Source organism: Lampris incognitus, chromosome 15 (genome assembly GCF_029633865.1).
Source record: "Lampris incognitus isolate fLamInc1 chromosome 15, fLamInc1.hap2, whole genome shotgun sequence".
In the NCBI taxonomy this organism is placed as follows: domain Eukaryota; kingdom Metazoa; phylum Chordata; class Actinopteri; order Lampriformes; family Lampridae; genus Lampris; species Lampris incognitus.
The window spans coordinates 19,601,956-19,618,802 of NC_079225.1; the positions used below are offsets into that span (position 1 = coordinate 19,601,956).

The 16,847-nt window shown below is 45.5% G+C and overlaps 1 protein-coding gene across 2 annotated transcripts in view; it reads left to right on the forward strand.

The window, feature by feature from the left end:
• Positions 1-16,847, forward strand: part of mthfd1l (methylenetetrahydrofolate dehydrogenase (NADP+ dependent) 1 like) — a 91,936-nt gene that overhangs the window by 27,808 nt on the left and 47,281 nt on the right. Inside the window, exons 12-18 of one of the 2 annotated variants that reach the window (XM_056294091.1) lie at positions 5,180-5,316; positions 5,914-5,960; positions 6,807-6,914; positions 7,504-7,578; positions 9,046-9,148; positions 10,855-10,931; positions 15,400-15,540. In XM_056294091.1, coding sequence (XP_056150066.1) covers positions 5,180-5,316; positions 5,914-5,960; positions 6,807-6,914; positions 7,504-7,578; positions 9,046-9,148; positions 10,855-10,931; positions 15,400-15,540 — 688 coding nt within the window. Of the gene's footprint in view, positions 1-5,179; positions 5,317-5,913; positions 5,961-6,806; positions 6,915-7,503; positions 7,579-9,045; positions 9,149-10,854; positions 10,932-15,399; positions 15,541-16,598; positions 16,722-16,847 lie in introns of those variants that run through there. The other variant, XM_056294092.1, reaches the window with a different exon arrangement.

The window sequence follows — 16,847 nt, forward strand, 5'->3', positions numbered from 1 at the left end:
GTCAAATTCACTCCTTCAAAGTTGATCGAATAAAGTATGTGCTGATAAAACCATTTGATTCCTATCAACTGTGATTTGAAGTGTCATTAAGGGGTGCATGTATTATTCAGCAGAACTGACTGTTGCTGCTGAAAGTATCCCCTATTGGTCTTGTTGGTCTTGTTGGTCATGCTAGTCCCGCCCCCAGCCCCCAATGTAAGCGGTTCTTGCTTCCAGCCCAGCAAAGAGCTGATGCTGCTTTGGAACCAGTTTTCCTGGCCAAGAGCTGGTTCTTTGGCTGTCGAAACGAGAGGAACTTGTTCGAGATTAGGCACTGGCTCCAAATCAGCCCTCGAACTACCTTGGTGGAAAAGGGCTTATCTTATAGACCAGGACTGGTACCTTTTTTAATAGGGGGGGGGGGTGGAAAAGGCACTGATACAGTGATGCACAATACCGCACTTGTACTGAACTGGTACTGTGGTACTCCAGACCACACCATCGCCGGGCTACAGTCATGAGAACAGAGAATCCATACATGCGTGAGCACACATACACAGCCAGCTAGGCATATGCTTACATGGACCCGCACACACACACACACACACACACACTCTTTTTGTATACGTTTTGAGGACCCTTGTTAATTACATTAATTCCCCCACCCTTACCATCAGAATGGCATGCCTAACCTTAGCCCTTAACCTTAGCCCTTAACCTTTTCCAAATACATTTACCTTAACCTAATTCTTTTTTTAATGTATTTATTCATTTAACAGGTACAATCAGATCCAACGAACATTTACTTTTTTTTAAACTCCCTTCCCCACCACTTGTCCACTTGATAAAAAAGAATAAATTATGATAAACAACTCAGTCTGTCCTTCTTAACACAGTTGTTTAGTCAATAATAAAACAAAAGAGCATGCAAAATGGCAACACTGTACATGTAATTACATGTATTGACAGGGTGTGCACCAATAGTGAGTGCTTCATTTTTCCTGTAGTGTCTTTAATTATGTAATTAATTATAGGGCCCCAAACAGACTCAAATTTTCCAGATGAGCCCCTCTTGTACTTGATGTTATCCAGGTTTAAGAGTATCATGTCTCTGAGCCTATAGAGATGCTTTGGGGGCAAATGGTGACTTCCACTCCAACAGTATTCTTCTACGTGCTAGTAAGGATGCTAAGGGAATACTATGCTTTGTTTTCCTACTGATTATTTGCTGACCTGGTGATACCCCAAAAATGGCCATTTCTGCACACGCTGTCAGCACCAGCCTCAGCAAGGTGTTTGAAAATGGTTGTCCTTTTAGACGACGACAAGACGGAAACACACGTGTCATGTTGGCTGGTGACATGTGACATCTATTACAAGTAGGGCTGTCCCGAATACCGTGTTTTTGGGGGGGGGGGGGGGGCATGACTCCGGAAGGAGTCAGCCAGACATTTCTCCATTGTTGAATGAGACGGACAGTGTGAGTACTTGATCTACTCGTCCTACCAGATGTGCTCGGGGTCCTGCGACTACAGATGGCATCACTACTTCACGCATTATGATTGGGTAGGGGGCTAGTTCCGTTTAGGAACAGCAGGAAACAGTAGATTGATGTTAGATGCGGCATGGGCCTTTGGCTCACGCACGTTCGCTTGTCCAGGACCCCGAGTCTGCAGCCTCACTCCTTAGACGCAGCTCGGGCCTTCGGCCCTCGCACCTTTGCTAATCAACTCTATGTCAACGTGGATTGTAAAAAACACATAGCTAAATAACTATAAAGCTAGCATTAAACAATGCTAGCTAGCAGCATAATCCGTGACGTCATATGTAGTTGAAGGACCCCGAGTCGATATTGTACCCAAGCAGAAATGGAACCCACACCGGCATCGCGATGCAACATGTGTCTTTCGATTTAATGGCCTGGTGGCCTGTCCAGAGTGTCTCCCCGCCTGCTGCCCAATGACTGCTGGGATAGGCTCCAGCATCCCCGCGACCCTGAGAGCAGGATAAGCGGTTTGGAAAATGGATGGATATTAATTGTTAAGGATTCTGTTATCCTACAGTATTGTTGTTTGTATTGTTATTTGTTGATAAAAAGGTTTGGTGTGTGTTATGCATGTTTGCAATCTCGAGGGATTTGGTTGAACGAGGTCTTATCTATGCACTCTTTGTGACATTACAGCTTGTGACAATTTTTTCTTATCATGGATCAGTTATAGATCTACATAAATGCTCATTATAATAGGCTCCGAGTCCGAGACAACGCCCGAGAAAGCGCTGTGAAACAGAAGCGCAGAAACAGCATACTAGCGGCAACAAATTCAAGATTTGAGATTTATATTTATAAGATTTATATTTATTTATAATTTCTTCGTCATTTCTCAGTACTCGTATACGTTGATTGAAATTTGTCCTCCGCATTTACCTCTTCCTATACACTAGGAGCAGTGGGCGGAGCCAACTCCAGTCCCACATTCTGGCAGCTATTCGCCCAAATCTATAACGTTTTACACCCTGAACCCAACAAAAGTCAAACAGAGACACAAAACACATATTTCTGTTATAACAATAATACTTTTAATGAGATAGCTTGAACAAATTATTATTAGCCCTTTTAGGCCAATAATTACCTTAGCACCAGATGTAATGTTTTATTTTAACTATTCGGGTCAGTTGCAACTATTTTTGCAAGCAAAGTAAGTGCACGTTTTTATCATGTGTAGCGTTACTGTTTAAACGGCAGATAAAAGCAGCTTGATAATGGCGACTGGAAAACAGACATGAGCTAAGCTAAGTTTGCTAGCTCGTATAGTCTCGTTTTTTTTACACGTATAAGAATAGCCTACTATTTACAGAATTCAGGTGATTTTTCATGCTTGTTGTTCCACCGTGGTAGGCTGGTTTCACACTGCATGTTTGGCACACTGCCTTATCATCGCTCAATTTGAAGTGTCGCCATACAGCTGAGGTCTTTGGCACTTTTTCCCTTTTTTTTAAATTTCTCTATCGTATAAATTTTATTCAAAATGAAACCTTGTGATAGCACTTTTCCACACACGGCTCTGTGTTTTTGCATATAATATAAAATCTGTCCATTTGTCAACAATGACAATCTTATAAACTCTGGTAAGTGGTCACAAAGTGACCTGAAACGTGACGTCACTACTGGGAGTGAGAGGGACGTCAGGTGCCACAGCTGAGACAGTAGCTATTTAATTACACATTTTAACAGTGCAATTCAAAAGTATAAATATAGTACAAGAATGGGCTGACAAATGTTGTTTTGCAGTTCACCTTTACTGATAGCCTAGATTTAGCCAAAAAAAAAAAGCAAGCAAATCTAAGCTTCATTAGGTTTTGTGCAAATGATGATTTTATATTTATCTGTTGTAGTAGCCTTTTATTGTCTACCCTGCTTTATTTTGATTTTATGCTGTCTGATACAGTGCTCCTTGTTTTGGTTTTTTTGTAAATTTATTTCTGATTTTTCCGTTTTTCTCCCAATTTAGTGGTCAATCGCTCCCTATTTTAATTCAAACACCACCCTCGTACTGCATGCATTCGCCAACTGCATCTCTCTGGCCGGCAGTCTCGAAGGAGACGCCTCGCCACTTCCGTGACAAGGTGAATCCAGGCCGAACCACTGCTTTTTCCCCACACACACAGAGACGCATTCATGTGACGAACACAAGCCAACTCCGCCCCCCTCCCGAAGACAGCGTTGCCAATTACTGCTGCTTCATCGAATCCGGCCATAGTCGGATCTGACAAGACCGGGACGCGAACCCCAGTCCCCAGTAGGCAACTGCATCGACACAAAGCCGATGCTTAGACCGCTACACCACCACGGACCCCGCTGCTTGTTTTTAACTGTATTCTGTAAGGTGTCCTTGAGTGCTCTGAAAGGTGCCCACAAATAAAATGTATTATTATTATTATTATTATTATTATTTGAATCCCAAATTTGAAACAGAATATCTACCCAACGGATGAATATCCGAATACTTGAGTATTTGGGTCCAGCCTTAATTACAAGTATCTGTAACACTGGAATATATTTTGGAGAGTTTGGAGATGGTAAGATAGATGCGATGGACAACCTTAAATTGTATCAGATTAAGCCTGGAACAAGACATACTTTCATCCACTCAAAGTCACTTCCCCATCCCAGTCATACTTTAATCTTATTCTAATTCTAACCTTAACACTAAACCTAAGTCCTAACCCGGAAGTATAAAATAACACCTTGAAGAAGTGAGTACCTGCTGAAATGCCCTCACTTTGCAAAAAATCCTCATTCTTATGGTAGAAACTCAAATTTCACAAAAGTATAGCTGAATAAGAAGGCACGCACCACGCATACACACACACACACACACACACACTTACCCCTACTGCCAAGCCTTGTATCATCTTGATTCATGCTGTGTATGCTGTCTTTTCAGCAAATTAATGAATTTTACACTCCCGTGCATACACTCAGTGGGTCACTAACCATGATAGTGGCACAATCTCAAAGAAACAGAAAGACACACACACACACACACACACACACACACACACACACACACACACACACACGGAGTTCCTCAAGGAGCCAACTGAGTTCCCAGCGGCCCCTCTGGAGAGGCGAGGGGCCCCTCTCAATTACAGCCAGCAGCAGGCATGCCTTTGAGTCCTGCTGCCAAGGGAACATCATGTCTAGCTGAAAGTGGGGGGTGGAGTGGAGGGGGGGGGTAGTGGGTGACAAAAAGAGAGCAGAGTCTGAGGAGAGAGTGTCTGGATAAATGGCGTGGAGACCCATCAAAGCGTTCTTTCTCCTATCGTTTGAGTCCCTCTGTTGGTCCTGGTCCCCTTCTTTCACCCACCCTCCTCTTCAGCTCCTTATTGGCTTTGTACATTACCTCAAAGCCCCGCTATGGACAAAGCCAGCCATTTGTTTGTCCACATTATAATGGCTCCCGGCGGTCCTGTCCATCAGGGCCTCCGGTATGGACTAAATGTGATTTGAGCTGTTGAATCAGGTGCCACTGATTATGGGTTACGCATACACTCAAACACACGGGCCTCCAGTCTGATCATGTGAGAGCAGTAACGTTTCTGTGCATCTCTTGATATTTAGTTTTTAATGTAACAGAAAACAGCACAGTTTGGGAGTTCAGAGCAATGTAAGTAATTGGCTTCAATCTTTCCATTGTAGGATCACTCCCACTCCGCTCGGCGAGGGCAAGAGCACAGTGACCATTGGCCTTGTTCAAGCCCTGTCTGCACACCTCAAGCTCAACTCCTTCGCTTGTCTCCGACAGCCCTCCCAGGGACCCACCTTTGGGGTCAAAGGTCAGCACCACCTTGATCATTACACACGGCTCACTTGACGTTGTCTGTCAAATAAGCAGGCTGTCACTGAATGTCTTTACCACCGTATGTTTCATTGCAATGCAGTGCATTATATTGCAAGAGTTGTGTTTAATTCCCAAATGCAATATTCTTCATGAGGAAAAAGCACAACCAGGATGATACTTTTTCTTTTGAAACAAAGGTACTGAGATGTGAAACAGATTCAGTAATGTCTTGTGGTGATATTTATTTTCATGTGAGCAGAGCAATTACGTCGCAAGAGTATATATCAAACATGTTTTAGTGGGTGGATATATCATTTTGGCAGAAAGCTCATGATTTTGACTCTTGTTCTATTAAATAGTTTGGGTGGAGGGTGGATAAAGGCATAGTGGAGGGAATTATTTCAGCCGTCAGAGCGGTATTGAATAACTCTGCAGTGCGCTAGGTTTATCGGCATGAGGCTCGGAGTTCACAGCTTGCTACGGTGGGGAGCTGAGGTGGAGCGGTTCATTGGAGGGCCACAGCACAGTGCTCCTCTGCGCCTCTCTGTCCCATTGTCTCCCTCTGACTGTACTTCTTCTGCTCTGTCCTTAGGGGGTGCTGCAGGAGGCGGATATGCCCAGGTCATCCCTATGGAGGAGGTAAGACACAGAGACAGACCCTCACCGCTCTCTCAGCTGGCTTCAAAGACCTTGAACAACATGCAGAGACTTGCCGCACATGGCTATACACACACACACACACACACACACACCCTGTGACTAAAGAGAGTGGCTGTCCATGAAGACAAGGAGAGAGAGAAGGAGGAGTGAAAGAGGGAAGGGGGAGAGAGAGAGACCAGTATCAAAGCTCATAGCTAGAGAGAGCCTGTCTATCATAAGACCACCTCCTTGTTTAATACCAGAACACCAGCGCTTCTCGAATCGCAGCTTTATCATCCTCCTCTCCCTCCGTTCGACTCCACTGCTATTTCTTTTTTTCCCCATGGGCTTTAAAAGTACATAAGGGTGTGGGTTTTTTTTTCCTCACCCCCCCCCCCCAGCCTTTTGCTAAATCAATGTTTTCAGAGACGTAGCTGCAGGCAAAGTCAAGAGAGGGGGAGGATGACTTTATTGTGAGAAGCCAAATTTCATCTGAAGCCAGGCTTTGTGGTGGCAGCCTCGTAGAAACTCCACCCTACACCGATCCTCGTGATATCACTGCTGTTAATGCAACTGAATTTACTGTTCCCCAATGTTCATCAGCTAATGGCTTTGCTGTAATCTTTGTTAGCTTGACAAGCAGCATGATGCTGTTTACCGGCAGGGTCAGGAATGGGGGTTTGATTCCCACCAGGGCCATCCATATTTAAGATATATGTGATTTGCAGTGCAGAAGAACACTTTAGGTGAGGGTGCATAGTTGCATGCTGCTATTACAGCTTTTCTTCTCACCTTCTTTAATCTGTGTTTTTCCCACTCCCTCTCTTTCTCTCTTCTTTTGTCCAGTTCAACCTTCATCTGACGGGTGACATTCATGCCATCACAGCAGCCAACAATCTTGTGGCAGCAGCTATTGATGCCAGAATGCTCCATGAGGCAACCCAAACAGACAAGGTGACACAAGACGATGACATCACAGTGTTCCTTCATTCACATGTCTGACAGTTTTCTGCTCTGAAACTGACATTTATCAGCCCCAATTAATTTGCTTTTGTTAATGTTAACAAAGAGAACATGTTGGAAACTATTCCATTATTTTGAAATCATATGTCGTTACCGTGACCTTTTTTTTTTTTTAAACTGCACGGGATTTTTAAAAATAAGACATTTTTGTGCCAATACACAAACATTCAGTGGCAACTGGTTTTGGGAACTAAAGTTGTAAATGTTTGATTTATTCATAATTAATCATGTAGGCTGCTTTTTAGCTCCCAGCACAATTCAGTTCAGAGGTCACTATCAGCATCAATATCAGATAATGACCTCCCAATACAATAGTGCTTTCATCTTTGCATAATGGCATCAGAATTAACTCCCCGCAATTACATCACAAACATGATTCATTATGAGCCCAAAGAAGTCATTGTGGCTTTTAATGTCACCTATATTTATGGCTGCAACCATGACATCATGTTCTTGACTATTTAGTCAGCCGTGCTGGTCTCATAAATGATGAATTTCCATTGTTTTCCACCCCTCACAGGCACTATACAACCGTCTGGTTCCTGCTGTGAATGGAGTCAGGCGGTTCTCACCCATCCAGATCGCCAGACTACGTGTAAGTCCCATCCCAACAACCACTGGTGACGACAGCCGTGAAGTAGCCCATAAGCATATTGTTTGTGTTGAGCTCTCTGTTTTAAAAAACGTCCTCTAGGGGACCTCGGTGAGCCTCTCTCTAGACCACTGCATCTCCACAAATATCACCACAGTCATACTCCACCAATCTCCCCATCTCCAAACACCCACTCACTTATGGCTCATGAAACGCTCATCTGCTTGTATGACAGTGAGTAAGGCTATTGATGGCAGTATGCCTGAACATAAATCATAGCAATTAAAACACAACAGCTACTATAAACACCAACAGGCATAAACAGTAAGTTGACTTAAAGCTCTGAGTTGACAAGTTCACAGGGTTTCAAAATATTTATTGGCCTCAATAGATGGAGTGAGAGATAAGGAGAAGGGTGTGTTTGTATCTGGTCTACTCCCAGTGAACCTGTTGAATTTGAGAGGCATTTGACTGGCTGAATTTTGTGTGGTCCGTAACTGACCATTTATTCATAAGTCATTGGCTTGATATGCTCCCTGAAAGTTTCCTTTCAGCGGAGGCTCACCAGGCAGAAAAAAATGCAAAAATTAAGGGAAAATTTCAATTCGGAGCAGTTAGACAAAAAAAACAAAACAAAAACAAACAATCTAAAGGTCTATTGTTTGAGAACAGTCCTTTCTGTCAAAAATTAATATGATTGAATATCGAGAGGCAAAGAAATTGCCTTTGGATTGCAACATTGTACCACAGTTAGGACAGCATTCAAACCAAAGCAAAAAAAATTAAATACATGCACCCTTCACTAATACAAAGTGATATGTGGTATGACGGCAGCCATACCAACATGTACCCTGGCTCTGCCAAATGATGGAAGCTAAGCAGGTGTGGGCTTGGCTAGTACTTGGATGGGAGACCTCCCTAGAAAAATTGAGTTGCTGCTGGAAGTGGTGTTGGCAGGCCAGTAGGGGGCAGTCTTCCCTCTGGTCCTAAAAAAAACAACAAACAGCAACAAATATCAAAAACCCAATGCTCCAGTGTAGTGACGGGGTCACTGTGCTGTAGGAGGTGTCGTCTTTCGGATGAGACGTTAAACTGAGGCCCTGAGTCCCTGTCGTCATTAAAGATCCCATGGCACTTATCCCAAAGAGTAGGGGGTCCCCTGGCGTCCTGGCAAAGTTCCCCACCTGACTCTCTCCATCTGGCCACCTAATAATCCCCCCCATGTAATTGGCGCAATGATTCCTCTCTCTCAAGCTGATGTCTAGTGATCGTTCTGGTGCAAAAAATGGCTGCCGTGCATCACCCAGGTGGGTGCTACACATTGGTGGTGGTTGAAGTGAGTTACCTCCTTCAGTTCGAAACACTTTCGGCGTCTAGAGAAGCGCTATATAAATGTAATCCATTATTACAAAGCAATTACAGGTGAAACGATCCATCTATGTCTGTCTGTCTGTCTATCTCTCTTTACAGCGGCTGGGCATCAGTAAAACAGACCCTGGCTCTCTTACAGCTGAGGAGGTCAGCTCCTTCGTCCGTCTCGATTTTGACCCCTCCAAGGTCACCTGGCAAAGGGGTATTGTCATCATTTTTAGCTGATTAATATTACAAACGGCAAATCCACTGTGCTGAAGTTTTAAAAGAATGCCGATGGTAAATGCCTCAAGGTTATTGTAACACCTTTCATAAGGTATTTTGCTCCTGGTCCATCCTACCCCTTCAATCATAGGTGATGACCACTTCTTCTTTTTTTTTGTTTTTTGAAACCCCTTTTTCTCCCTTGTTGTATCCAGACAATTACCCCACTTTTTTGAGCCATGCTGATCACTGCTCCACCCCCTCTGCTGATCCGGGGAGGGCTGCAGGCTACCACATGCCTCCTCCGATACATGTGGAGTCGCCAGCCGCTTCTTTTCACCTGACAGTGAGGAGTATCACCAGGGGGACATAGCACATGGGAGGCTCATGCTATTCCCCCCAGTTCCCCCTCGTCCCTGAACAGGCATCCCGGCCTACCAGAGGAGGCGCTAGTGCAGTGACCAGGGCACATACTCACATCTGGCTTCCCACCAGCAGACGCAGCCAATTGTGTCTGTCGGGACATCTGACCAAGCCGGAGGTAACACGGGGATTTGAACTGCTGATCCCCGTGATGTTAGGCAACGGAATAGACCGCTACGCTACGCAGATGCCCTGTGATGACCACTTCTCATGCAAAAGAAATGCAGTTAGAGGCTTAAATGTGGGTAGTGGAGCTGAGTCTCGTGGTATTGGCTGGCTTGCTGACTGTCGAGCTAGCTGATATGGTGGATGGGTGGGGGTCTTTAGTGGAAGTGATGTTTTTTTGTTTTTTTTCCCCATCGTCAGCGAGACCAGCCAAGCAGGGTGTTGCAATGACTGATGAGGTATTTATACCAATGGCTCCAGAGGGCACATTTAAAAGAGGAACCCCCAGAGATTAAAAACAGATTTTACCACCTCACTTTGAGCATGTGTGGGTCTCTGCGTGCCCGAGTGTGTGTGCACGCAGGCTTGTTTGTGTGTGTGTGTGTGTGTGTGTGTGTGTGTGTGTGTGTGTGTGTGTGTGTGTGTCTAAAGGGTGTGTTCTCTGGGAGCCTGTTTTCATTTAAGCGTAAAACAGCTCATGTTTTTCGTCTCCGATCGTTACACTGAACTAACATCAGTACAAAGTTTAACTCCTGCGGTTTGCTAAGGTCTTAATGCATCGCTAACCACAGAATAACCACAGTAAAATCAACCATGGCACAGACCAACTGCTGACTTTAGAAACTCCGAAGTCACAAATCTCAATACAAAAAAATGTGTCGACAGCTATTCGAGATAAGATAAAAGATTTTCTGTCAGTTATTGGCTGTATGTATGTATATATGTATATTGTATGTATGTATGTATGTATGTATGTATGTATGTATGTATGTATGTATGTATGTAGAGGTGTGTGTGTGTGTGTGTGTGTGTGTGTGTGTGTGTGTGTGTGTGTGTGTGTGTGTGTGTAAAGCTCCGTCCATCCGTCCATGAACTCAGTTGCTCACAAGTGAGGTTGAATCTCATTTGCAACATGTGGAAATGGATTTTATAGTCTGTCAGATTGTGACTACAGGACATCAGTCTTCTCTATGTGTGTTCTTGAAGCACGAGGTCGGGAATGTTCAAAGTGTTCTTTCTGGACCATTATATCAATGGGCAGCTTCATGCCATTCATTTGGGGTGATGTGAAGGAATTGATTGGATCAAACTTAACAAGGTTGTATTGTTTTGCAGTTGTTGATACCAATGACCGTTTCTTGAGGAAGATCACAGTGGGCCAGGCAAGCACAGAGAAGGGGCAACTAAGAGAGGTACGTGGTTCACCTGAGCTCCATCCATACCGTAACAAACAGGGTTTCTCTTTACTGAGTTGTAACACACAAAGCCCCCCCCCCAACCCTTTTTTTCTCCCCAATTATACCTGTCCAATTACCCCACTCTTCTGAGCCATCCTGGTCACTGCTCCACCACCTCTGCCGAGCCGGGGAGGGCTGCAGACTACCAAATGTCTCCTCTTATGTGTCGCCAGCTGCGTCTTTTCACCTGACAGTGGGGAGTTTCACCAGGGGGCTGTAGCGCATGGGAGGATCAAACTATTCCCCTCAGTTCCCTCTCCCCCTTGAACAGGCACCCCAACCAACCAGAGGAGGTGCTAGTGCAGTGACCAGGACACATACCCACATCTGGCTTCCCATCCGCTGACACGTCCAATTGTGTCTGCAGGGACACCTGACCAAGCCGGAGGTAACATGGGGATTCGAACCGGCGATCCCCGTATGGGTAGACAATGGAATAGACTGCCATACCACCCGGACGCCCCCTGAAATATTTATTAAGTCCATCTCAGATCACCCTAGATTCTTTTAACTCCAACTAAGGAAACAAGAAGGCCACCGAAGGTGAACAGCTATCCCGCATCGATCAAAAAAAGAATCCACAAAAACAAACAAGAATTCCCGCCCAAAAAATGTGATGGCTTGCTTATGGTATACCGCAGCCAAAATACAAAACTGAAATCAATCTCACCGGGCTCAGCGGAGGAGAGTAATCCAAGATACCTTGGGTACTTGTTTGTTTGTTTATTTACTGGGTGTGCGTCCACTCACGGAAGATGAACAAAAGGTAAATGGTAAACGGATTGCATTTATATATCGCTTTTCTAGCTACAACAGCCACTCAAAGCGCCTTACAATCAATGGATGCCTCACATTCACCCGCACACACACACACACCAACGGCAGTGTCAGCCATGCAAGGCGCCAACCAGCTCATTGGGAGCGGTTAGGGGTTAGGTGTCTTGCTCAAGGACACCTTGATATATTTGCAAGGAGGGGCCAAGGATCGAACTGGCAACCCTCCAGTCACCTCCGAGCCACTGTTGTAAAGGGGCAAAGGGGGACGGCTTGCAATAGTCCTTCGGCTATGCTACTCCACAGTTCATTTATATTACTTTACTCTCAGTACTTATACAGAAACAAACTAAGGAGTTTTTTTTTAGAGGTCGTAGTAGCTGCAGTATTTCAAACTGGCGCCACACAGATCATTCACCTACTTCCTACTCTCCCCGTGAACCCTCCTCCCTGACTCATGCAACACCCTGCATAAATAACCTCTGGTGCATGATGAATGTCGGCCGCTCGAGGCCTTAAAAAACCCACACAGACCGTTATGCAACAGTGGGAAAAAGGGGAATGTATCAAATTATAAAGGAAAACACATACATCTATCATTTTTCATAGATAGCAAAACCCCGTATGTGTTATATCTGCTACCTTCATAGTGAGTTAAAAATGGCCTGACACTGAACTTAATGTGGCAGTATCACAGTGTCTTCCCTAAATTTCAAGCTATTGGCTTGTTTTATGTGACCCATGTGTCAACCTCATACTTAAAAACAGCAAAGATTAAAGAATGTAAGAAAGGTGAAATATGATGTAGAACAGCAGAAAGATAAACTGTAAAGACAAATGAAGATCCGTAAAGGTGAAATTTAAAAGATGGAGGAATATAGAATTGATAGTGATAAACATCTTTAATTAACTTGATGCTCAAAAGCTGAACAGAACTGACTGTGGGTGTGTGATCCACATTTGGGCCACCCAGGTTCAGTTTTTATATGGGCTTGTGCGTCCCGTATTAAACTAAAGCCTCCCATCATTTATGCTTTACAACTTCCCAATGGTTATTGCAAGCGCTTCACCTTTTAGTCATTTGGTAAAAAATGGGAGAATGAGGGGGGATCCAGGTAGTGTGGCAGTCTATTCCGTTGCCTACCAACACAGGGATCGCTGGTTCAAATCCCTGTGTTACCTCCGGCTTGGTCGGGCGTCCCTACAGACACAATTGGCCGTGTCTGCGGGTGGGAAGCCAGATGTGGGTATGTGTCCTGGTCACTGCCATAGCACCTCCCCTGGTCAGTTGGGGCGCCTGTTCAGGGGGGAGGGAGAACTGGGGGGGAATAGCGTGATCCTCCCACACACTACGTCCTGGTGCAACTCCTCACTGTCAGGTGAAAAGAAGCGGCTGGCAACTCCACATGTATCGGAGGAGGCATGTGGTGGTCTGTAGCCCTCCCCGGGTCAGCAGAGGGGGTGGAGCAGCGACCAAGATGGTCTCGGAAAAGTGGGGTAATTAGCCAAGTCCTATTGGGGAGAAAAAGGGGGCGGGGGATCCAAAAAAAAAGGGAGAATGTGCACGGTGATGTAATTGTCTCCTCACATTTTGTGTTAGTATCAGTGTTTGCAGTACTATACTTAATGTATTATTGAGGGTAACATCAAATGCTCTTTTTTGGGGGGGGGCATTTTTTATTGTCTCTAGACATTCAGCCCACACAAACTCTCATGCAGATACATAGGCATGTGCTGCTCCGTTCCCCATTTCCCATGTCCACAGTTAAGCCGAGCAGTATTTCACCCGCATGTCAGTAGTAATGACAGCTAAAAGAAATCCTGCAAATAAACACTTCGCCTCAATGGGAAACCAGTGGGCCTAAATGAAAGCAAATGTTTAAAGAAGGGGAAAATGACCCACTGCCCCTTAGAGACACACACAGCTAAGCATATGCTTACATTTACCTCTATCCGTTCATTCATTCTTCTTGTCCTCCATTCCTCCACTCCTCCTCCTCCGCTCCATTCCAGTGCTAGATACACTATAGCCCCTTGGGGTATTATCATATGGACTGGGAAAGAAATGTTGTTCCCTGTTGGATTGGTGTGGTTTGTGTAATGTTTCTGCATTTTGACTAAGTATAGAAATTCCTTCAGTTTTCCATTCTCTTTACTCATTCAGTTTCCCATTCTCTTCACTCATTCTTTCTCTCACCCTCTCTCTCTCCCTCTCTCTCCTGCTCTCTCCCTCTCTCTCTCTCTCCCTCTCCCTCTCTGGCTCCCTCTCTCTCTCTGTCTATCACTCTCGCTCTCATTCTCTCGCTCTCTGACACTCGCTCTCTCTCTCTCCTCTCTCTCTAACACATACACGTGCCAACACACAGAATAATTTGAAAAAAAAGAAAGAGAGAAACAGATGCTTCCTTCTATTGTTTCTCCAGTTATCCTTCCAGAAGTAGGCCATGTCCACACATGCAATCCTGGACTGAGACCCCCCATCTTTCCCTGTTTTGATTGGGTGTTTACAAATGGGATGTTTGTGACTGGCTGCCTTGTAGGAAAAGAGCTGGATTCATCTCATCCCTGTCCGTCCAAATGTTTCGTCAGTGTGGCTGCATCTTCTGTTTTGTACACAATGCGAGACCTCTGTCATTGCCTCTCACTGTTTCCATGTGTCTGTCTCACACACACGCGAACTCTTCCTCTCACTTTTCATCTCTTTTTCCCACGTCATCTTTCCACTTCTCTCTTCTCACAGGTCACATAATGCACTGTGAAAAGTGTAGTTGATATTCATGACTCACAACTTTCTCATCAGTGGATAATCTTGCTTGACAAAACACCACCGTGAAGTCACCAAGTTATTACTTGCTTTCGTGCATTCAAATGTTTTATTTTTTGGGAATTTTTCCCCCTTTTTTCTCCCCACTTGTACCTGGCCAATTACCCCACTCTTCCGAGCCATCCCGGTCGCTGCTTCACCCCCTCTGCTGATCCGGGGAGGGCTGCAGACTACCACATGCCTCCTCCGATACATGTGGAGTCACCAGCTGCTTCTTAACACCTGACAGTGAGGAGTTTCACCGGGGGGACATAGCACGTGGGAGGATCATGCTGTTCCCCCTAGTTCCACCCCCATACCCCACCCCCCCGAACAGGCGCTGCGACCAACCAGAGGAGGCGCTAGTGCAGCAACCAGGACACACACCCACATCAGGCTTCCCACCTGCAGACACGGCCAATTATGTCTGTAGGGACGCCCGACCAAGCCGAAGGTAACACAGGGATTTGAACCGGTGATCCCCGTGTTGGTAGGCAACGGAATAGACCGCCACGCCACCCGGACGCTCCTGTGCATTCAAATTTACATGATGTAAATGGCATTACTTGTTAAATTCCCATTTTTTTGTTTTTGTTTTTTCATCATGAAATACTCTTTGTGATGGGGTATATAAAATGGAGAGGAATGACACTAGCATGTGTCTATCTATCTATCTATCTATCTATCTATCTATCTATCTATCTATCTATCTATCTATCTATCTATCTATCTATCTATCTATACTTGGAAAGCTTTTTCAACCAACCAGCTAAGACTGTGACATCCTCGCTCCAGTGGTATGTAAACTATGTTGTTGTTGTTTTCCCCCCTTTGCTTCCCCTCCAGACCGGGTTCGATATTGCGGTGGCCAGTGAGATCATGGCCATCCTGGCCCTGGCTGACGGTCTTGGGGACATGAAGAACAGACTGGCACGCATGGTGGTGGGCACCAGCCGCTCAGGACAGCCTATCACCGCCGAGGACCTGGTGTGTGTTTATGGGGATTTTTTCTGTCTGGGTGCAAATCTCAAAGTGAGGTGATGGCAGTGTCCTCTCTCTGCATAACCACTTTTTTTGGGGGTGGGGGGGTGTGTGTATTGCATTGGAAAACAGAGCTAGCTGTGTGTACCTTTTAGATAATCTGGTTGTGATGTTCCATTCCCACTAGCATGGCACCAGGTCCATTTGTTGTATTTATCTTGTAGGTACACTTTTGCCTTCGGTCTTGCAGTTGTGTTTTTATTGTTGTTTTTTTCTATAATGTGATTGTGTGTTAAGAAATGGTAAGTGGGCTGCATTTATATAGCGCTTTTCTAGTCTACCAACCACTCAAAGGGCTTTACAATGTATATGCCTCGCATCGACACACACACATTTGTACACTGATGGTGGAGGCTGCCATGCAAGGCACCAACCTGCTCATCAGGAGCAGTTAGGGGTTCAGTGCCTTGCTCAAGGAATCAGGAACACTTTATTTGTCGTTTCATTTCATGTACCTGCGCACATGAAATGAAACGAAATATCGCTTCCCCCAGCCCACAGCAGTGCAACACAAAGACAAAAACACATATCCAAAAACTACAATAAGAACAAGAACACACATATCCAAACTAACACATATATTCAAACTAAACAACAACAAAAAATCACTGTCCAAGGGAAGGAATGCCAGCCAGGATGACTGTCGGAACTGCCAGTCTGCAGGGGCTAGCAGTAAGCTTACCCTGCCCCACTTCCACAACCTGTCAGTCCGCCCTTGGTGTTTACTCTTTGGGGGCAGCTCTGGGCAGGGGCCGTGGTCCTTGGGCCCACTGGACGCAGCAGATCAGGCTCCCGCAACCAATCCAATGCCAGCTTTCCCAGCCAGACACCAAAAACACCACAGTCAACGCTAGGTGAGGCCAGCACCAGACCGCCCTCGGTGTTATTGGAACTGCCAGTCTGCATGGGCTAGCAGTTAGCTTAACCTGCCCCACTTCCGCATCCTGTCAGACCGCCCTCTGTGTTTTCTCTTCGGGCGCAGCTCCGGGCAGGGCCGTGGTCCCTGGACCCACAGCACACAGCAGACCAACCTCCCCCAGCTGATCCAGTGCCAGCTCTCTCAGCCATCAAACGAAGACAAAACTTAGGTGCATACGTGGACAAAGACACTGCATGGGCAGTACTGGGTGAGGCTGCCACAAATGTGAATTCGCGCCACCATCTTCCCACATGAGTACTGGGTGAGGCCGCTGCAAATGTGAATTCGCACCGCCATCTTCCCACACTGGAAATGGACACTTCGACGCGCTCTC